At 40.0% G+C, this 23,827-nt stretch overlaps 1 protein-coding gene across 1 annotated transcript; it reads left to right on the forward strand.

Moving 5' to 3' along the window:
- Positions 1–384: 384 nt before the first annotated feature.
- On the forward strand, positions 385–23,626 carry LOC311291720 (histamine H3 receptor; the record flags this gene model as incomplete). The annotated part of the gene is made up of 3 exons (XM_084410918.1): positions 385–631; positions 2,327–2,493; positions 22,883–23,626. The coding sequence occupies 3 exons, from the start codon at positions 385–387 to the stop codon at positions 23,624–23,626; spliced, it is 1,158 nt and encodes a 385-aa protein (XP_084267044.1).
- Positions 23,627–23,827: the final 201 nt, after the last annotated feature.

Raw genomic sequence — 23,827 nt, forward strand, 5'->3', positions numbered from 1 at the left:
ACAGGCAGCATCAGTGGTCCACACACGGATTCCCTGTTCCAACACCTGCGCTCCCCCAACTGACGTTGTTTTATAATTTGGAAACGTATCGCTTTATTCTGGGTTTACTTTAAAAATAAATCACTTTAAATATTTATTTTTAAAGTGATTAACTTGATATTGCATTGTTCTGTCGTTTGATCGCTTTTTAATTTAATTGTTTTTATTTTAATGTTATTATTTCGGTCTTATTGCCAGGGAAGCTGGATTGCTGTGAGACCAGGTTGCAGTGGGAACGGGCAAGGGGCGTCAACTTGCGCGCACACGAGACATTTACTAGACCAATTCATTCTTCATGAGACACATGAAAAAGACAAGCTCGAACTGAAGATCGAGAAGCTCTCGATGGGTAACCATCACGGCGATCCCAACATGACCCGTGAACACACGGTCAGTAACTGGACCGTCGTGAGGAGAGACTCGGGGTTCGCGACTCCGGTGCTCGCGCTGCTCACGCTCATGATGGTCATATTGATTACTGTGATCGTATGTGGCAACGCACTGGTCATCGTCGCCTTCAAGATGGACAAGAGTTTGCGCAAACAGAGCAATTATTTCCTATTAAACCTGGCAATCTCAGACTTCCTCGTTGGTAAGTAAAGTTCACAGAGAAGTTTCATGGTCAGTGATTTTAAGTCAGAATCAGACATGTGCCAGTGTTCGACAGGACTCCAGGGTGAATGCTATAATTTAACAATATGAAGAACTGGGTTGTCTGAAATATTGCTTTCAGAGAATACAATTAAATAGAATAAAAATTTTTAACTTTAATAATTGTACTAGTTTTTAGTCAAATTATTATTTAGTAAGATTATTATCTAAATATATTAATAAACAATAGCCTCTAATTTCAGGTTGTATGTTGGTCGAATTATTTTTATTTTTTTATCACAGCTTGTTATATATATATATATATATATATATATATATATATATATATTACTTGTATTTCTCCATAATACTCAAACAAGAGAGAAAACTAGAGTTAATAGAGTTCTGTTGTAAGTACAGCACTGGATTAAAGTGGGATAAGTGCGGACAGCTATGTTCTGTTGCCCTTATTCTTCACATCACTGTGCATTTACTGTATTTGTTTGGGCAAAGAAAGAAAATATTGCATGGCTTCCAATTATTTTTTACATTTTTCTCTCCGTGTATTATGTCAGAATCTTGCCTTGTCAAATCATGGTGTTAAAAATAATACTCTAAATTAATTAATCACTGTATGTGATGTAGGCTATGATATATGTGTCCACTGTTGTCTGTTCTAGTGATGACAAAAACTGATTCTTGATGATTCCTATATGCCATCACAGTAAAATAAAAATCAAACAACTGTTGAGGAAAGCAAATGGTGTGAAGCTAGAAAGTATTTGAATGAAATCCCTTTAAGGCAAATCAGTCTTGTTCCACGTAAACATGTTTATGCTACAGGTAGTTCAGTGTTGGTTGGCTGCTCACCACAGTCTCTATATAAAGAATTGCTTGTATTCTTGTATTACTTGAATTCTGAGGCTTCTCATCTTTATTGTCTTGCCTGTATTGATTTGACTCTTATTTCTCATTCGAAACCTTGACTAATTTTATGTGATTGGAAATGCACTTTGAATGGGACCTTTTCTTATTGTACTGTAAGGAACTTTATTGTCTTTTATTGTATTTAAATGATATTGCTACAGTATAACACATCTCCACATACAAATGAAGTAATTCTTCTCTGCCTGCTGGTGACTATATAGCTTCACATTTATTTTTGATGCAGAATAACATTTACCGTTTTCTTATTCCTAAGTGATTTGCGTTGCATTAATACATTCATGTGCAGTTAATATGAATAAGTATGAATGGATATTTTTTACTTTTATACTTTTAAGTGCATTTGTTTGGTTCTTTTTTCAATCTCAAACAATTATTTTATTTGTATTATTAAGAGGTTTGCACAAGAGTTAACTGTAAATGTGCAAACATTAAACTTTGCTTTGGATTCGCTGCGTTGACAAACAGAAAGCTGCTTGTTTTCAGAGTAACTTCTGTGTGAACTGTGCTTCAGGCATCACTACAGTACTGACAATGGACGCTTTTTGATTTCATAATTTTGCTAATCTGACCTTATCTTTACTCTTGAAATTGCAATGACTGTATAACCATAAAAAAATAAAAATCCACCCTTTTCACCCTTTACATCAAGGTTGACAGCATCAACACCAACTGAATGGACAAAATGTTGCAAGAATGAAGAGTTTGAAGAATGACTATAATTGTGGCTTCTGATTGGTGTTTCCCACAGGTGCCTTCTGTATACCCGTGTATATACCCTACGTCTTGACAGGGAAATGGATGCTGGGTAAAGGACTTTGCAAGCTGTGGCTTGTCGTTGACTACCTTCTCTGCACCGCTTCTGTCTTCAACATCGTACTTATCAGCTACGACCGCTACCTCTCCGTTACAGAAGCGGTGAGGCCTAATTCTTATAATATGGAGTGAAATATAGCATACTGTGCATTCAGTTATAGCAACGTGTATTCATTGTGACTCAGTATTCTTAGCTCATGGCAACCAGCAGAATTAACAACAGCAACAAGCTCTATTCATGAAACTCATTCATTTAGAAACACATGCACAGTCACAGTGACTTATTTGCTTTGTTCACTAGTCTGACTTACATGAAAGCCGAACTCGGATGCAGACTATTATGGAGTACCACATAGAACTGAACAAGATTATGATACTCATGCTTCTGTATTTTTAAGAAGCTACATTCAATACTGATGTATTGAGGGGATTGATTCTCACATGAAATACTGTAGCTAGGGCTGTCGACGTTAACGCATGTGATTCATTTAAAGTCCTTAACATGTTAAAATAATTTAAACCAAATAAATTACTGAAGCACGTAAAATTGCGTCATTAACATAACGTCACGCAGTTAGATGATCTTAGCTGTGTTTCAGACAGCTCGGAATTTGGATTTTTCCAATCTCGTTTTTTGGAAATAACATCTGGAATGCCACTCAAAGTCGGACATTCGGCCTGTGAACTCGGGGTGCACAAGATATCGGCTGCTTCCAATGAGCATAAATGTAAAAACAAATCTTAACATTAGACATTAAGTTTATGTAATAATACCTTTGTTTTTGTTTTTCGTCAGCTGTTTTCAAAGCGATTTTATGTTATTTTTGCCATAATTGACACAAAAACACGATATGCTCTCAATGTGTCTTGGCGACATCATGTGGTCAACATGTGAACTGTCTGATTGCCTGGAATTCACTGAGGTCTGAAGTGAATAATTTATTTTGGGATATTCCCACGTCCATCCTCATATGAAGCATATACAATGGCGCAAGCACCTGTAACCCTGGAAGTTGGCAATTGTAATCATTTTAACCGTTCAAGCCGATTCCGCTTCTTTGTTTGCCAGAAACCGCTAAACTCTGGGAAAATGTTCTGTCCAATGATCCAGTTAGCGAATTCATTCAAGCAGTCCAAAAAAGCGCCAATGTACAGAAAAGGAGGCTTATTACATCAGTTGGCAGAGATAATAGACTCATGTTGCGTGTTCAGTGAATTATTCATTCCAGTGTGTGTTTCGCTTTAAAACACGAGCTCTGTCATATTCTGTGATTGTTTATGAAGAGCACGATCCCTTACGCATCGCGCTGTGTGAAATATATGGAATGGCAAAACATCCCTCAGCTGTATAGCCAGATGATACGCAAACCACGTTTCTCAGCTGGATAAAGTAAACCAGCGTCTTGCAAGTAAAGTTTTGATGGATGAGGATTGCAATCAAGGTATGAGCAGGGGTGCCGATCGACTGTCCTGCACAGTTCATCTCCAACCCTAATCAAACACACCACCAATTAAGGTCTTCAGGATCACTTGAGAATTAAAGGCAGATGTGTTTGATTAGGGTTGGAGATGAACTGTGCAGGACAGTCGATCGGCAGGAGCAGGGTTGGGCACCCCTGGTATAGACGATTACAGTGACTTAAAGGAGTTGTACAGTAAGCATGTGTGAGTCCATTGTATTGATGCACAAACAAACTGTGTAGCCTATGCTCTCGACACACTGATCGCACATTGTATTTATGTACAGACACATTTCACTATATTCAGGTTGTTTCCACTCATATCCAGAATAATATTTTGATTTGTCATGTGTATGTTGCTGTGTTTAGTCATTCTGAATGGATATGTGTACTGTAGTGGGTATATGCAGTCAGGTCAAGGCGGTTGGTTTAGGTGAGGTTTTTTTTTGGCATGTAGTCCCGTTCGGTATCGCAACTTGACTTGTCTAAAATGTAAACAAGCTCTTTGCTGTTGCACTAAACATACTATACACTATGAAATAAGACACGTTTTTTTTTCCTGTAATGTTTTTGTGTGTGTGTGTGTGTGTGTGTGTGTGTGCTTTGGTGTGCATAAATGTATGAATTATATGGTCTCCTTATATCACTTGGTTATTTTGTGTCCTTTTAGAGTTTCCAGGTATCCCTTTTTTGGAAAGACTTACATTTACCTTGAAAAACATCTGGCAGAAAATAAGTAATTGTAATAAGTAATTGCGCATATTTTAGCATGTTAAAGAGCAATTCAGATTCTTGTAACCCTGTTCTATTGACACTCTTGTGGTAATTTTATCCTTTTTTTTAAAGAATTGCACTGTCACTAATGTCGTACTCCATCAACCTTTCTAAATGGTAATGCAAGTCTGTTAGTTGATTTTTGTGAGGATGCTTCCCTTCAAATCACTGTCACTCAGTCCAGTCCCAGTGGTACTGCTGGGATAAGTCTCATGAAAGGAATGGGTGGCAGGACAATGGAGTCCCACTGGCAGCACATGATAAGCCAAAGCTGATGCTGATTGTGCCTCATCATAACTGGCTTTAATCCACTGCTAAATCCCATGTGTCAAGCATCTTGGCATTTGTGTAGTACTTTTGTTCTGTGTTGGGGTTGGCATAGCTCTTTTTCCTTTTTTTATGTTACACTGCAGAACATATTTGATGATGTAAAAAAAGGACTGAAGTGTAGTAAAGCAAACATACATTCCCTTAAAAACATTTTGCATTGTTATCTGCTTCTGCTTTATTATTATCTTCCATATATTGGAAGTGTCCATACTACTTGTATTTATCAGAACACCCTGACAACACCTATCGGCCACCACAACAGTAAGGAATTCCTCAGAATTAGTAGGAATAGTCTCGTGATCGTGGACTCTAAACCAACATGGCACCTTCCGTGGCAGATGTGTTTGTTTGCTCCGATCTTGTACGCTGTGTTTTTATGTTTCTTGTTTTTTGTTTTACAGAGCAGAAATGTTTTGCACTATAATGATCCTGCATATACCGGTTTTTAGTAGTGGGAAGTTCGGATCATTTTACGGACTCGGATCTTTGAATCTCGATCAGCAAAATGAACAAATCTCTTTTTTTCGTTTCGTTAATTTCAGCAGAATATAATTAAAATGTTATGTTAAATAGCCCAACACATAGTACTTACGAAAATGTTGATTACATTTGAAAAAAATAAAAATAAACTATAGGGTAATGCAGCCAAATCCAAATGATAAGAAATCGAAATGTTTAATTAATTGATTAGTTGGGTCTTAAGTTCAGGCTAATGCAGTCTGTTAGTTCACCTCACCGCCTGATCCGAGACGTTCTTTCTTATACAACTTCAAATTGATCACGTCTGTTCCCCGCCTCATGTCTTCGGGTTTGAACTTCGAGACGCACTGAAGTACCGGTTCATTTTGTGTTGAACATCCCATAGTTTCTGTATATGAAACAGAAATGATTAGTTCGAGTCTTCGGGAGTTCGGGTTCGGCTCGGCTGGGTCCTCCGAGTCTTTCGTTCTTCCTGTCAGTCCCATAGAAAATATGCTGTCAGTACCGCAGTGTATATATATATATATATATATATATATATATATATATATATATATATATATATATATATATGGACAGGGACAATAACAAGATGGAACTTTTTTTATTTTTCCAGATAATGTTTATTGCTCATATATTTTGATAATTGTATGTTAATTCCTAAATATAAAACAATATACATTCAGACACAGTCAATAATACGAATCTAATGTTGTATTTGTAGCGAGATACCAGCGGTCACGTGACAAAAGAACGAAGACTCAGACCCGAAAGACTCGATGAACTAATCATATAGTCTCAATGGGACTGACAGGAGGAACGAAAGACTCGGAGGACCCGAACTCCCGAAGACTCAAACTAATCATTTCTGTTTCATGTACAGAAACTATGGGATGTTGCGCGCATGCGCGGTCAACACAAAATAAACTAATCACTCTCTGAGACAACTCGGTAGTCCCGAGTCATATTAAAGATTCGTTCAAAATGAACGAATCGTTCATGAACGACACATCACTACCGGTTTTATACCTCCAAACCTGTACTGCATTGTCTGCATCGCACGTAACCACTGCGATCCCAGAGAAGGCCTCTTACCTCAGGTGAGGATGCCGACCCTGCGCTGATCCCTGCGAAGGCAGAGACGCATGCGAGGCAACAGAGGGGGACTTTATGTCAAGCTAAAAGCTTGCGCTAGCTGACCACGGCTACCCAGCCTCCTGCTAGCTAACGTGCGATCACTGGACAACAAACTTGACAAACTGGGTATCAGGATTACAACGCAATGGGAAATTAGTGCTTTAATTTTTGCAGAGGCTTGGCTATTAGTCAAAGTCCCGGAATCTGTCCTGCAGTTACAAACGCACAGCAGCCTCCGGTAAGACCAGGGGGAGGTGTGTGTGTGTGTGTGTGTGTGTGTGTGTGTGTGTGTGTTTGTTTGTTTGTTAACAACTCATGGTGTGGAGTACAGGTTGTTTTTAAGCACTGTTCACCAGATGTTGAGATGCTGCTACAGAAATGCTATTCTATTATAACTATTATCTACCATGGGAATTTAGTGCTGTGTTTTTAGCTACTGTTTTCATTCCTCCGCATGCCAACTCATCAGCAGCGCTTGGCAAACTCAAGACGCCATCAATGCGCTGGAAACGGCGCAACCCGATGCTGCTTTTGTTTATCGTGGGCGACTTCAATTACTGTAATCTACGGCAGTGGTTCCCAACTCCAGTCCTCGTGACCCACTGCTCTGCACATTTTGTATGTCTCCCTTATTTAACACACCTGAACCAGATCATCAGCTCATTAGGAGAGACTCCATGAACTGAACTGAGTGTGTCAGATAAGAGAGACCTACAAAATGTGCAGAGCAGTGGGTCACGAGGACTGGAGTTGGGAACCACTGATCTACGGACTGTATTGCCGAAATATTTTCAGCACGTACACATTCCCACACATGATCAGAATATGCTGGATCATGTTTACAGTAACATCTGAGATGCATACAAAGCCGCACCCGCCCTCATTTTGGACTTTCTGATCATATTTATAGACTTAAAGTCCCCCTGTGGTGAACATCCAGCTTTTAATGTTGTTTATATGTCTATGTGGTGTTTTTAATATAACAAACCATGAAAAACCAAACCATGACCAATAAGACAAACCGTGTCTTACATAACCTTATGTAAATTCATAAGTCAACACCATTGCTGAGTATTTTCTCCTTAAAACTGCAGTGAACCAAAGACAGTCTCTAAAACACGGTTTCGCTGGTGTTTCTGACGTCACAAACTACCTTGTAACCAATCAGATCAATGTGTGATCGTCAACGAGTGGATCTCTGAGCTGAGTGAGTGAGTGGAGGCGGGGCTCATTTGCATATTCATACAACCGCATATACTAGTTACATTCAAGCTATTTTAAGGCAAGAAGAATTATTTTTTTTAAATATGTCATTTTGGTGATCAAAGGTGAGGTATACAATTATTGACTTTAAGCAAACAAACCCAACTGTTAAACAAGTTAAACTCTGGTCTCCAGAGGAGTGCATAATGCAAGACTGTTTTGCTCAGACAGACTGGGAGGTGTTTAAATCTTAAAGGATTCTTCCATCAAAATATAACAGTCAGGTGCGCAACATGCTGTGTGCTCGATCTCTTGCATTTAGATCAGGAAACACAGGAGTACACTGCAGCAAAGTACAAACTAAGGAAGACCATCATGAAGGCTAAAAGGCAGTATAGAGAGAAAATTGAGAGCTTTTACTCTACTGCTGATGCTAGGTGGATGTGGCAAGGCCTGCAACACATCACAGACTATAAGAGCACTTCAGATGTAAGTAGCTCCACTGTCACCCTGCCTGAACAGCTAAACCAATTTTACGCCCACTTTAAGACCTCCAGCAGCTATACACAGAGGGGCCATTCGCACAGCCAGATCGCACAACCCCCCTTTAACTGTCTCACTAGCTCAAGTACACAAAGCCTTAAGGAGAATTACTCCTCGCAAGGCTGCAGGCCCGGATAACACCCCTGGGCAGGCCTTTAGGGGATGTGCCTCAGAGCTGGCTGATGTTCTCACCTCTACTTCAATCTGTCACTCTCACAGGCCACGGTTCCTACCTGTTTTAAAACTACCACCATTATCCCAGTTCCCAAAAAGAGAACAGTGACCTGTTTGAATGACTACAGAACAGTTGCAATCATAATGAAGTGTTTTGAGAGAGTGGTTCTGACCCACATTCAGAGCAGTGTACCGGAAACGCTGGATTCCTTACAGTATGCCTACCGCCCGAACAGATCTACCTCGGACACCATCTCAGCAGCCCTTCATATAACCCTCTCACATCTCGAAAAACAAAGACGCTTACACTAGGATGATTTTCATTGACTACAGTTGCACTTTTAATAGTTATTCACTGATAAACTGTTACAACTTGGACTGAACTCTGCACTTTGCAATTGGCTGTTGGATTTCCTCACTGGCAGGCCACAGTTTGTCAGAAATGGAAATATCACATCAAACAGCATTGTGATGAACACTGGTACCCCGAAAGAAGGTGTCCTACGCTCTACACACTGTTCACATTCGACTGCGTTGCTAACCATAAGGATAACATCATCCTGAAATTCACTGACGACACCACGGTTGTTGGATTTATCGAGTCTAGTGGAATGGTGTGAAGAAAACAATCTCACTCTCAATACAGACAAAACCAAGGAGATGATCGTAGACATGAGGAAGGAGAGGAGAACTTAGGGCTGGGCGATATAACGATAATTATCGCGATATAATTTTTCTCGATAAAACGATATCAAGAGTTCGATAATGTTTATGCGCCAAAAGCGGAACGAAACTCATTTGAACCGCACGCCGCACGGGCCATTTATCCGCTCGCCTCAAAGTCCAAATGGATCAACGAGCTCACTAGAGCAGATGCGTTTACTCTGATCGGTCTCGGTCACAGTGAGATCCAGTGAGAAGCGCTTGAATTCAGCGAAGAACATACATGTCTCAGTGATTTAAACCAGTTTAAAGGCAGATGAAACAGCGCTGACAAACAGGAGAATGTATTAAAGGACTAATGGAATATAATTTCATAATGTATTTAGGCTACTGCTTTTCATACAAATACCATAGAAACCATAAAGTTACATTTTGCCATGATAGTGAGGTGCTACAGGCTATGCCTGGTTTTATCTGTGGTTATCATGATCTAAATGCATGCTACTGGATGACCAGTGGTTCATTTTAATAAAACTCAAACAGTCAGAATATTACATTTTACCAAATAAAAATGAGGTTGTTACATTTTTTTTTTAACAGATGTTACTGTTACTGTTTTTGTTAATGAACATAAATTTAACATAGTAAATCTGCATCCTAACTCAAGCTAATACTACTGTCAACTCACTGTCAAATATGCGTTTCGAGACAAAACATGTAATATTAATATTGCACCTGCACTGCAAACCCGTGCCATCAAAGTCAGGCAACACAAACCTGTTTTAAGACTTGAAACAATATCCCCCATTAGCACATGCAGCAACTAAGAAATACATTTTTCTATTAAGATATTTATTTTGTTAAGGAAAAATGACAAATCTTTGAATGTTGTACCTCAGATTTGTGAAATGTTCACCTGTTTGGCAAGTGTTTGATATGTTCTGACAATAAAGAGTAGTTTAAAACCACAATTAACGCTCTGGGCCCGGTTCCCCAAAACGTTCTTATCACTAAGTAGTTCTTAACCTATTCCTTAACCTCTCTCTTAACGTTATGGCACAATTCCCGAGACGTTCGTACGCTAAGTATATCTTCTGTAAGTCACACTTTCGTAAGGTTGGTCTGGACCACTCTTAGCTTTATCTTATCACTGTTGCAGGTCTATACGAATAGCTTTATATATTGAATAGCTTGTTCAAGGTGCTTGATTAGGTTTGGGAGTGGGACCTTGAATTGAGGTCTAGATTTGAAGAACCCTGATTTAATGCTAGGGAGTTTGCAAGCTCACTGGCTGACAGATTACATTTCAAGAACCGCTCAGCTCACTCCATGCACCTCACCGGCTGACAGAATGACCGTGTGTCCTTGATACGCGAGAACAAACCTCACTGGTTCTTGTGCATCAAGCAAGTAGTGTTGAGCTCTCATTTGATGTGCATCTTAAAAGGTTTTTATGTAAGTAAAAGCCTTAATTAAATCTGTTCATTATATAAAGAAATTGTGTCTCTTTAGAAGGCTCCGATTAAAATGCGTTCACATGATAAAAAAAAAACAATATGAAAAGTGATTCAATGATGTCTTTATGGACTTTATGAAGCTTAAACATTTTAATCTTCAAATTTTATTTTTATACCTTAATGTGTGTTTTGAAGATGAATGTAAGTTTCATCAGATTGGATATTAGATGGATAGATTGGAAACCTACACTCAAAAAATAACTCTTTGAATGAACATTGGAAAGTTTTTCCACGTGATTAACTTGCTTTATTTCAGCATTATGCAATTCTGTTATTCCAATTTAATGTACTTACGTTGGGTCAACTTAATTTATTAAGATTGATTCAACTTATTTACTATGGTTGGGCACAGCTTAATTTAATAGTGTCAGCCCAACTAATTTACTTAACTTGCATTCAACTTAATTAAATGTAGTTGAATCCAACTTATTTTACAGTAGTACAATCACACTAGCTAATAAAGTTGATCCAATCTATGCAATTTAAGTTAGCCTAACAAAAGTGCTTAGTGCTGAAAGAAAGCCATTTAATCACGTGGAAATCCTTTCCATGATTTAATTACATTAATTCAAAGAATAGCTTTTGAGTGTTCAAAATTAATTAATTAATTAATTAATTTTGTTCACTTAAATTAAAACCACTTTGCGAAAGGGGTTTAATGCATGTATAGTGTATTCTGAGTGCCCACAGTCGCCACTCTTCTGCATAATGGTAACCACAAAATTCAAAAACATTACAGAAAGTTCTCTAAGTTTCTAACATAACTGAATATTAAACACTAACATTAACTAACAACATCTTTCCATTTACAGAAAAACACATAAAATAACACTTTAATCCCTAAATTTACCATCCTAATGCAGTCCCTTGCAAAGCATGCTGGGAACTACAGATCCACTGCCCAGTTAGTTGTCAACAAAAATGATTCATGTAGTTTTCACACAAATTAATTAAGTAAACTTCAGTTTTAAATATATTAGGTTGATTGAACCCAATTAAATGAAGTTGTGACAAAATATTACACAATCGTGTTACTTTAGCTTATTTTAATTCATTAAATTGAACAAGAGGCAAAATTTCTTTTTTTGAGTGTAGATAACAAAGAAGCCTAACTAAACACAGAATATTAGACCACTGATTATCAGCAGATACATAAAAATCAAACCTGCTGCAATCTTATATTAGTTTGATCAATGTTTGTTTACTTATCAGCATCTCTGAAAAGTTCGCACAAACTGCCACTACCCATTGCCTGCTTAAATTCAATGTGAAACGCTGTTCGCTGCACACTTTGCTTCCATATTGTAATATATTTTATAAAATGAAATAGGATATTCAACGAGAAAATTGTAGACTTGATCTCACTCACTGGGAATTTATTGGATTGTGAAAAGTGGTCTTTATGTGATAGATGGTTAAAATAAGAGGGCTTGGTCAGCCAAAAATAAAAGCAATTTCAGATGTGAAACAAGTCCATTCTGATGAAATATTACCTATACTTTTTATTTGAGATTGCATTAAAATAGGACAGAAAAAGAAAATAGGTTTGATGTCTTGTCGAGTGCTCAAGCTATCCATCATGGACAGCAAGCCAAATTCGTTTACCTGGCTTCATCTAAATACGCTTTATCTCACTGAAGGAGATGCGGAGGATGGGAAACTTTCCAGACCACATCTCCAAATATATGACCCACTTTTTCAGACAGTGTGCTGCTGAACGTTTGATGGATTGATGGAAATAAACCACTGGATCATCTGGTAGTTCCAGGCTCAACAACACACCTGTTCTCCCCACAAACTAAAAGAATTATTGATTGACTTTTATTATTTTACTGCTTTTTGATCTTTGCTCAAAGCACAAAAGAAGACCACTGTACTTAATAGAGCACAACAGTAATAGTGCTTGAGCTACTTGCATGCTACCAGAGTCCTTGAACAGTTGTGAAAAATACACATGTATATAATTCATTGTTATTATCTCTTCTATTATTATTAGTAGCTAAAAAAATCTACAGTGATTATCAGTGGTGTAAACTAGGAATATTAGGCAGCAACAGGTGTGAACCTGGTTGGCTAGGATTGTATTTTCATTTAGGCACTGTTGAGTGGAGAGGTGCATACACTACTTTTACTGTAGATAAAATAATAATCTCTCTAACTAAAGAAACATCCTGGGATGGCCTGGGAACACAGATATATAAAGCTGTGGATAGTGTTGAACATTTACTTCAAAGGTTCCTCTGATGTTTGGTTAGACTCGGGTCAGAAAGCGTCCTTGAAAATGTCTTGTTTTGTTTCCCCACACAAGCTCTTAACATCAGAGCAATGACACGAACATAAATCACAAAACGTAACGTGTGCCTTTAATCTGCAAGACAGCCATGTTTGATCTCACAGACTGCGGCTTCAGCTTCAATCAAAGCCAGTGAAGAAAGATTCTTTCTATCGGCGGCAGCACTATGACGGTGCACACATACTCTGATGTTGTCAGCAAAATAAAGTGTTTGTCCTCATTCTAGTGATGTAGTACTCCGAGTCCGGTCTCGAGACCGATTTCTGCTTTCTCGGACTCGACTCGGACTTGTTCTTACAAAGACTCGGTCTTGACTCGGACTCGACCCTTCAAAGACTCGGTCTTGACTCGGACTCGGCATAGGCGGTCTCGTCCCATCACTAGTCCACTAGAATACATCGCAAAGACCCGCCCCCCTTAGTTACTGTCGCTATGTCCGACAAGCTACACCGTTCTCACGCCACACCATGTTCTCACGCAGTGAAAAATACATCGCGGAGCAGAGAGGAGACTGACAACACGCTGACAGACAGGACAGACCAGGTTACTTTTCGGTTACTTTTGATATTAAACATATTAAACAAAGTCTTGCCTTTCAAATTTGGTCATTTTTTAAAAGAAATTTAAACAATAAATACCGTTTTGTGGCTCTTAAATGTGCCGTGACAGATCGCTGTAGAGCATCAGTTAAAGCTGCTCGTGAACCGATCTTCCAATTAATTTATAGCCTCAAATAAACATGAACAAACATAAGCAATGTTGTTTTAACCACGGCGTCAGTACACTCCGTGTTTCAAGTTCAAATCCTCCCATGTTAACCAACGGACTCGGTCTCGACTCGGACTCGACCCTTCAAAGACTCGGTCTTGACTCGGACTCGACTGAATTTGAAAACCAACGGACTCGGTCTCGACTCGGACTCGACCCTTCAAAGACTCGGTCTTGACTCGGACTCGGCATAGGCGGTCTCGTCCCCATCACTACCTCATTCGCTACTGTTTTTTTTTTTTTTTTTTTTTTGGTTCAGTGGAGCAATGCCACACTTTGTTGTCTTGAAATTAAATATGCTAAGAGATTATTTGTAATTAGCAGTCTGATAATGGATTAGTTATAAATTCTAAACTCTTTATTCTTTTTATCTCGTCTTGATAATTGCTTGGTTGATTTACTGACTTTTCAGTTAATTTATCGATTGCTATTGTTATTTTGTAACACTTTTTCATCTGAATTTAACATTTTGTTTTAGAGTTAGAGTAGTGAATAGTGACAAAATGACAAATAAAGTAACAGCAAAAAGTGTGTAAAAAGGACTGAAGAGTATTACCATGTCATCTCACAACTTGACCTGTTTATTTGCTGAAAAGGTTGGCCGCTGCTGCAGCTCTCAAACGCCATGTGTTCACTTACATATAAATATGGTGTGCTAAAAGTAATGTGGAGCAGTGGAGTCTGTGTTGAGATATTTAAGTGTTAAAGTCCCCCTGTGGTGAAAATCCCAGAGTGGATCTCTGAGCTGATGTGAGTGAGTGGAGGCAGGGCTCATTTGCATATTCATAGAGCCGCATATACTAAATGAGGCAAGGGTGTCGAGTTACATTCAAGCTATTTTAAGGCAGGAAGATTTTTTTTTTTTTATGTCATTTTGGTGATCAAATATGAGTTTTAAGGGATTACAATTATTGACTACAGGCGGACTTTAAGTGGGATATTTAGTATTTAACCAGAGATTTTGTTTATTTAGCACATAATTGAATGCATAAAAAAAGCTTTGAAGTGCAAAATATGAATAGGCGAATAATTGTGGTGTGGGATAGAGCCATGTCTCCTGTTCATCTGATGATTCACTTGCAGCACTTATCCAAACAGAGCTGCATTTCCCAAAGGCATCATAAGCATAAGTAGATCATAAGAAACCATTGGCACCATACCCTCTTCGATCCACCCATTCTCCAAACCGCTTGTCCTCTGAAGGGTCGTAGGGATGCTGGAGCCTATCCCAGCATCTCAGGCTGAAGGCAGGGAAACAACCCGGACAGATGGCCAGTACAATTAGCAGTTATTTCACAATAAACAAATGGAAACTCACTTTCATTGGCAGTCCGTTACAAAAAATAACTACAGTTTTACTACAGTAACCATTGTTTGACTAGTATTTGAAGTAACACCATGGTTATTTTTAATTAAAGGTGTACTTGTATCTTATAATACTAACATGCACATGTTACAAGGTTACTGCCCCAGTGAGAAGCTAAAGCCAGGATCAGACTACAGGAGTTTAAGGCCAGTTTATGCCCGATTTACCCCTCCCGACATTCAGAGAAATAAATCGCATCCAGAGCATCTGTCGGTTCTGATGTTCAGGCCAAATTATCTGGTAATGTGAGGCATTTTGTGAACGCATCAGGGCCGTTCCGACAATATCAAACATGTTTGATATTTAGGATTTTTAATCAGGATGATTGAGACTATGATTACTTCAGTACTTCCGAAATATCCAATGAGAGACAAGTCTACAAGGAGACGGAAGTGAAGGAACTTTTGAAATGGCGACCGCACACAACAAGCAGCTGTACAAGTCCGGTAGACAACGGATAAAACCAGGAACAGCCTGTCGAAATGTGGGAACAACACAACTGCCTTTATAATGTCTCCTCACATGTCTACAGCAAGTTGCCACGACACAGTATCCTTTTTGTTTACATCCACTTAAGATCACGTGTGGTGTTAAATCTGGCACGATAATCCTAAGAATATTTGAAGTGTTTGATGCGCCACAAATTTTAAATCTGGTAGTATGTGCAGGTTTGAGATTTAAAAGAAGAAAATCTGTGAAGATTCTCCTTATGTGCGTGATGCAACAATCGTTTTCGGTTTAAAGGTGAATTTTTTTCTTATGGTGTACATGAAAACATAAACTAATAATTTGCAGTTACTGCTTATTGAATCTTAAAAACATGACTTACAAATATAATGTTAAGTGGGTGTAATTAATCATTTTATCTTTAGAAATTATGATTTAAAAGATCAGTTAAGTTTAGAAGTATTGGTATTGTTTTTGGTGTTGACAAAACTTGCCTTGAAAGTATCGGATCGAAAAGCAGTATCGTTCATCCTTCAAGGGTGTCTTCACACTAGACATCACTTCAGTATAGCATTTGGAAAAAGTGCTGTGTTTAATTTGAAATCAAGTGGAACTTGGAAAAGATTTGGAGGTCAGTGTGGACCCCCACCACTGCAGAATTTGTGTGTCTCCCTCATCTAACACATGATTCAGCTCATCAGCTCATTAGTAGAGATTGCAAGACACATTAAGACTGATAAGACTTTTTACGACCCTAAAAGGAATGAAATGTATAAACGTGTCTAATTTTCCTATCTCATGATTTTCTTTTTATGTGGTTTGGCCTATGTATTCATTCAGCTCTTTTGGATTAATGTTTCAGACTTGCATACTATAGTTAAGTTAACCAAAATCATGTGTAGCATGTTTAGTCTCTATAAACTCCAATCTTCGTCCCCCATTTGTTAATTTACATTACATTTTGCTAACTTTGTGACACATTAGTATTATATGAATCTTAAAGATTCTTTTGTTAAACACCCAATCAAATTACATATTCAAAGGCCTGCTTGAGCAAAAGGTCGTAAAGAAATTCCCTCCAAAGGGAACAACTTCTTCTTGGTCAGAACCCTCCAGAGGGTGTGACATCTTCACGCTTTAAAAATCACTGATCACAAGATCATGTCTCTTAGTCCATCCATCCATACATCCTCTTCCGCTTATCCGGGGCCGGGTCACAGGGGCAGCAGTCTAAGCAGAGATGCCCAGACTTTCCTCTCCCTAGACACTTCCTCTAGCTCTTCCAGGGGGACACCAAGGCATTCCCAGGCCAGCCGGGAGACATTGTCTGTCCAGCGTGTCCTAGGTCTTCCCCGGGGTCTCCTCCCGGTGGGACATGGCCGGAACACCTTCCTAGGAAAGGCGTCCAGGAGGCATCCGGAAAAGATGCCCGAGCCACCTCAGCTGGCCCCTCTCGATGTGGAGGACCAAGCGACTCTGAGCTTCTCCCAAGTGACCGAGCTTCTCACCCTATCTCTAAGGGATCGCCCAGCCACCCTGCGGAGAAAGGTCATTTCGGCCGCCTGTGTCCGGGATCTTGTCCTTTCGGTCATGACCCACAGCTCATGACCATAGGTAAGAGTAGGACCATAGATTGACTGGTAATTCGCCTTTCGACTCAGCTCTCTCTTCACCACGACAGACCGGTACATCGACCGCATTACTGGAGAAGCTGCATCGATCCCTCTGTCAATCTCCATCCGTTCCATCCTTCCCTCACTTGTGAACAAGACCCCAAGATACTTGAACTCCTCCACTTGAGGCAGGAACTCTCCACCAACCTGAAGTGGGCAAGCCACTCTTTTTAGACTGAGAACCATGGCCTTGGATTTGGAGGCGCTGATTCTCATCCCAGCCGCTTCACACTCGGCTGCAAACCATAGCCGCGTTTCCACCGCAGGAACTTTCCCCAGGAACTAGGAACTTTGGGCTGGTACTCGATGTGTTTACACCGCAGGAACCAGGGTCTAAATGAAGTTTCGGGTAAATATTTCCCCCTCCGATAGTCCCTGCTCACGAGGTAGTACTTTTTCAAAGTTCAGGAACTTTCAGGGGTGGGACTTGTGCGCTGCACAAGCTGATTGGTTGTGTTCACGCCGCATTTTGGTTGGATGACTCCACAAGCATTTTCTTTATTTTTAACCTCCCTTTTAAAAAGTGGCTTCATGCAGTAAAGTTGTCTGTCTGCAAATATGGAATTTAATAAAAAAAACTGGGGGACTGGCGACGAGTTTCAGGCTTTATTATTTGGGTATTTGTGGAAGAGGAAACTTTCTGCGCGTTCGTCACAGCCATCTCACGGCCAATGTCCGCAATAGCTGATAACATACAATTTTATATCTAACGTTAGCATTACGAGCTCTGAACACGCTTTATCAGTGCTCGTCTCTTTTCTGCCACAGCTTTTAATATTAAGTCATTATGTTTACACATTGTCATCTATTGCAAGGCAAACCATGTTACAAATTTACTATAACAGGATTGAAATAGCGCATTGAGGTTGGTAACAAACAACTATTTACAAGACTGTCACTATTTATGATTGATAGACGGGGTTCAGGCTTTTTTTAAGAGTATTTGCGCAAAAGGAAATTTTTGCGCGTTCGTCCCAGTCATCTCACAACGTACCTTGTCTAATTTTATACGCATACGAGCTTTCTGAACACGCTTTAGTATCAGTGCTCGTCTATTTTGTTATGTTAATTAGCCTACCTCGTTAGTAAACCAATAACTGCAGCACAGTTTGAATCTCCTCCATACTTATAAATGTGGCGCTCAAAACTGATTACTGTCCGTCGCAGACTGGGAGGTGCAGTTGCGCGCAGTTTACCTTCCCGGTACTTTAGACCGCGGTGTATACGCAGAAAGCAACCGGTCTGGGGCAAAAAAGGTTCCTGGGAAAAAAGTTCCTGGGACAAATTGTTCCGGGTAATTTCGGTGGAAAAGCGGCTCATGTCAGTGTATGCTGAAGGTCCTGGTCTGATGGGGCCAGCATGACAACATCATCCGCAAAAAGCAGAGACAAAATCGTGTGGTCCTCAAACCTGACACCCTCCGGCCCCTGGCTGCGCCTAGAAATTCTGTCCACAAAAATTATGAACTTAGTCCTATGTCTCTTAGTCCTTTTCTGAAATCCTGATGTGAAGATGATACTGAACTAGAAGTTTTCTAAGGACCCCCAAGCATGTGCCAGGCTGCGGCCTTGTCTTTCCATTCACCAAAGATCCTCTGACTCCCACTGGTTCTCTCTCATCAAGACCACATCAGCAAAGATCAACTGGAGCCTCAACAAACTGCATCAGGACAGTTTAATTCAAATGGGCGAGACATGCAAGTATCGAACTTAGTCTCATTATTTGATACATTAAGTATCCTTACCCTTTAAAGAAGGACGTGTTAGAACTAAACTGATGGTTTGCTCAAGGCTGTTGATCTGCTGAATTTCAAACAATGCAATAACTTCTTGCTTTCCTGTATTCTGCTTCAGCTCTCTTTCCCTTGGTAAACTGTATGCATGTATGTGTGTGTATGTTAGAGTAGTTTAAATGTTTAGTCTAATTAATAAAGTCTTGTTCATGTCACACGTAAAGTTGTCCGTGTTTCAAGCTCATTATATACTGGACTTGCTAATCATGCAGATTTTGACTACTTGCTTTTAGTAGTACTGTAAAGTAAGAAAGACATTTCCCATTCCCCGGAAATGTAAATTTCTTAGAATTAATAAACAATTAACACGGAGCGTTCACGGGACAAACAGGTTAATTGATTGTAATATTAATTTACAACATTAAGTTCATTCTATTAACTGATCCAAATATTCATGATCAATTATAACAAGTTATGATGGATTATTAATACTTCTTTAGAGCTATTTTACTACAAAGATTTTTAGTAATCCAATTATAAATTATATTTTACTCTGCCATTAGATACAATTATAATATCCGACTTCTCCAAGTCACCAACTTTCACCCCACTAGCAATGGCCCTGCCTGAAGCTCAATAAGGTTTTTGGAGACATGCTCACTTTCTACACATTTCAGTCCAAGTTATGATGCCGTAATATGTGAGCATGTTCACGTTTCCTGGATTACGTTTGGAGCGGTGAGGTACGAGGATGTGTCCACTAGATCTCAACACCCTCTCTGAGGGCACACTGGTTGCTGGGATCCAGAGAAATGATCTTGCTACTTTGCCAAGGAGAGTTAAGTCTTGAACATGAGCATGAGGAGGCTGAGACAAATACAATGTACCCTCCATGGTCAGTCTTTCCTAATAATAATAATAATTTATTACATTTATATAGCGCTTTTCTCTGCACTCAAAGCGCTTTACATAGAAGGGGGGAATCTCCCCAACCAGCATCCACCTGGATGATGCGACCGCAGCCATATTGCTCCAGAACGCCCACCACACACCAGCTTACTGGTGGAGAGGAGACCGTGATGAAGCCAATCAGTGTAGATGGGGATGATTAGGAACCCTACTCTTTCCAAAGACATCCTGGGATTTTTTGTGATCACAGAGAGTCAGGACCTCGGTTTAACGTCTCATCCGAAGGATGGGTGCAAATTCTCCTTCTTTGACCCTTTGTTGTTTTGCAGATTTTTTCTTTTCTTTTTCTTTTTCAGCAAGCGAGGCTAATATTTGTCTTCTTTGTAGCAGTAGAAGGGACAGTGCTGCTTCCTTGCTCTTGATCAGCAGGTGATTCCTGCGGCGGCAGTGATGTCATTTCCGCCAGGTTCACAGCTTCCTCTACAGTGAACCTGATGGTCAAGTCACCTTTTTATATATATAGCACTTTTTACAATACAGATTGTTTCAAAGCAGCTTTACAGTGATAACAGTAAAATAATGCAACACAGTGTGTTTCTGCTGTACAGCAGATCTAGAAGAAAATAGCATTATGGTCTAGCTTAAGTAAGTTCAGTGATGGTTCATTTTTGTTGTATAAAGTTATTAATTTGGTTATATATATATAGCCGCTCTGGAGAAAACAGTGATGTCATCATCCAGCTCAGCTCAGTTCAGTTCTCATATAATGGTGTCAATGCTGTCAGATCAATAATATTGTTGAATATTAAGTGTCCCCAACTAAGCAAGAAAAAAGAAAAGGCGACAGTCGCAAGGAACCAAAACTCCATCAGTGACAGAATGGAGAAAAAAACCCTCGGGAGAAACCAGGCTCAGTCGCTCAGCTCTCCTCTGGCCAACAAACGAACAGTGAATGATTATGATTCAGGCAGCATTACAGGTCAGAAGTCAGATTAGATCAGAACATTCAGAATATTTATCCAGTTCCATCTGGTTGAAGATCAGAGTTATCATGCCGGTATGGAGATGAGTTTGTTGAGGATCAGTGCCCAGATCCGGCTGACTACAGTAAATCTCGGAATAAACAGAAAGACTAACATTAGCGTAGATAATGGTGTCATCCTGGTTTTGAGAGAAGTTGCCCTTGAAACGGCGATCAATGAAGCGAGCAATGTCAACCACCTTATTGACTTTCTCAGAGGAGTATCGGTGTTGCAGATCATCCATCATTACCTTTTTCATTTGTTTTGTAAGGGCGTCATCTTCCTCCTTTTCATTCAGTATGGCAGTGAGGTGCTCCATAACAGGCTTCAAAGATAACAGGGTGGTCTGTGTTTCAGAAGTCATTTAGAGGCCCCAGAAGTTCACAGACCGTCTCCAAAATGTGCACATCACTGTCTTTTGGCATTAGATTAGCCATGAGCTTCTGTCTGCTGTGCGCACTGCACTGCTGTTCCAGAAATCTCTCAATCATGTCGAAAGTGGACCCCCATCTCGTCACTACATGATGAATGAGTGATTTTTCAGGAATGTTCAGGATTGCCTGATTTTTCTTAAATTCTCTCTTTCTGTTCCAGCTGCGAGAGATTCGCTGTATATCATGCCTGCATACTCTTACAGCTGAGTCAACGCTTTGAATTTTGAGCACTTTGGCTAGAGCTAGATTTAAGTTATGGCCTAAACAGCCAAGCCAAACACAGAGTAACATGGTCGGTTGGTTGCACGGTCTGTTGTGATGCTAGACAAACACTTTTTCTTGATTCTTCAGTCCTGCAGCATGTTTACAGATAAATCTAAGATGTTGTCAGCTGTGTGGTCCTCTGGGGGGAAACACAGCTTAGAGGCAGGAGGACTTCAATTCCCAATCCGGAGAGAGGAAATGCAGTGTAAAGCTGATGTTTGGGTCTCCACTACCTCCATTGCTGGTCCAAACACCGGTAGTTGCAGAAAACCAAACCCCTTCTGCCAGTTGTTTCTGCACCTAGCCCTGACTTCTGTGTTCTTTTGTTCTCATCTTAGGGATTTCATTCTTTAAAAAATTCCCAGACAGGGAATATATTTTATGTTATTGATTTCATGTGAAAACATATGCTACTATTGCTAAGAATAATATCAAATGCTATCAAATTGATTATTGTTATTTCAGTGTTGATGCACATATACAGATAAAGACAGATAAAGCGCGAGTGTGTCACACACACACACACACACACACACACACTCTCGCTCTCTCTCGCTCTCTCTCTCTCTCTCTCTCTGTACAACACACAAACTGTCTGATTTTTTTTTTTTTTTTTTTTTTTGTACACAATGGTGGAAGACTTAAAAGTAGAAGTGATACCAGCTATATTTAATTATTATACTAAATCGCAGGAACACAGTCTGCTCTCCCCAGCTTTGTGAAGTAACGTGAAGTGGGAAACTAGCTGCTGTTAGCTAGTTACTTAGCCAGGTTATCTGCCTCGGTAGAAAGCCAAAAGTATTTATTTCACTAGTGCTAAACATGCTAGCTCTCTTTGTGTTACCATTAACACATTGCATGGTAACAGTGTTACCATTAACACATTGCCTCCTCTAGTAGCCACTCTTCTTAACACGTCTTACAAGCTGGATGTCCTTGGGCTTCAACTCGGGCTTGAGGAGCGGTTAAACAGAAGATAGATGCACGTTTTCTCAGTCCTGTTAACAAAGCTCATGTGCCATTTTAAAAAGCATGTTTAAAAGCATGTCAATTCCTTTGTTTTCCCCTCAAGAAAGTGTTTATTTGAAAGAAATGGCTGTTTATATGTTCAAATAATTGATACTTGTGACAAAAAAATCACTATAGATTTAGGCAATGTGTATTTTAATAAAAAAAACACAAAGCCATTTTTTCATTTTAAAGAACACCGAAGCCTCAAGTTTATAATTTAATAATTTTATAAATGATGGACAAAACAAAGCAGTGGTATAACTTTATTCAACATTATTTCCCTGATTTCAGGTATCTTATCGTGCCAGGCAAGGAATGACCCACTTCGCTGTGGTGAAGATAGCAGCGGTTTGGATTCTGGCCTTCCTCCTGTACGGACCGGCCATCTTATTCTGGGAGCCGCTGACCGGCAGGAGTCGCGTGCCGGACGACGAGTGCTTCGCCGAGTTCTACTACACCTGGTACTTCCTGCTTTCTGCTTCAGTGGTTGAGTTCTTCTCGCCTTTTTTATCCGTGGCTTTCTTCAACATCAGCATCTACCTCAACATCCGTCGGAGGAGACTCGGCAGTAAAAGAGAATCCCCTTCTCCAAAGCGCCAGGATGCCTCGGCTCTGTACGGGAAGAGGACAGGCGTGAGCGTGCGGATCTACTGGAACTCACTGACACTCAAAAAGACTGAAGACAGCAAGAAGCGCTCGGAGAGCGACGGTCTGTCCATGCGGTGCGTTCAGCGCTCGCGTCTGAGGCAGGACAAGAAGATTGCGAAATCCTTGGCGATAATCGTGTGTGTTTTCGCAGTGTGCTGGGCGCCGTACACTCTGCTGATGATCGTGCGAGCGGCGTGCAGAGGAGACTGTGTGTCGCATCACTGGTACGAGGTGACGTTCTGGCTGCTGTGGCTAAACTCAGCCATCAACCCGTTCCTTTACCCGCTGTGCCACAGCAGCTTCCGTAGGGCCTTCGTCAAGATCCTGTGCCCTCGGCAGAGGACCACCATACCCCTGACGGACCGTCCATCCAGCACACACAGATAGTGTCTGAATCATCAGCGCACATGTACTGGAAACAGTAGAGGATTTAAGTGCCTATACATTTAAAGGAATGTTCCTGGTTCAAAACAGGTCTGTTGACAGCATTTGTGAAGCATAAAAAAAATCTTTTAGACTCTTGCAAATTGCAAGTTTACATCTTGCAGTTATGACTTTTTTCTCTTTTTTCTTTATACACCTAGAAAA

Source organism: Rutilus rutilus (assembly GCF_951802725.1).
Source record: "Rutilus rutilus genome assembly, chromosome: 6".
Taxonomy (NCBI): domain Eukaryota; kingdom Metazoa; phylum Chordata; class Actinopteri; order Cypriniformes; family Leuciscidae; genus Rutilus; species Rutilus rutilus.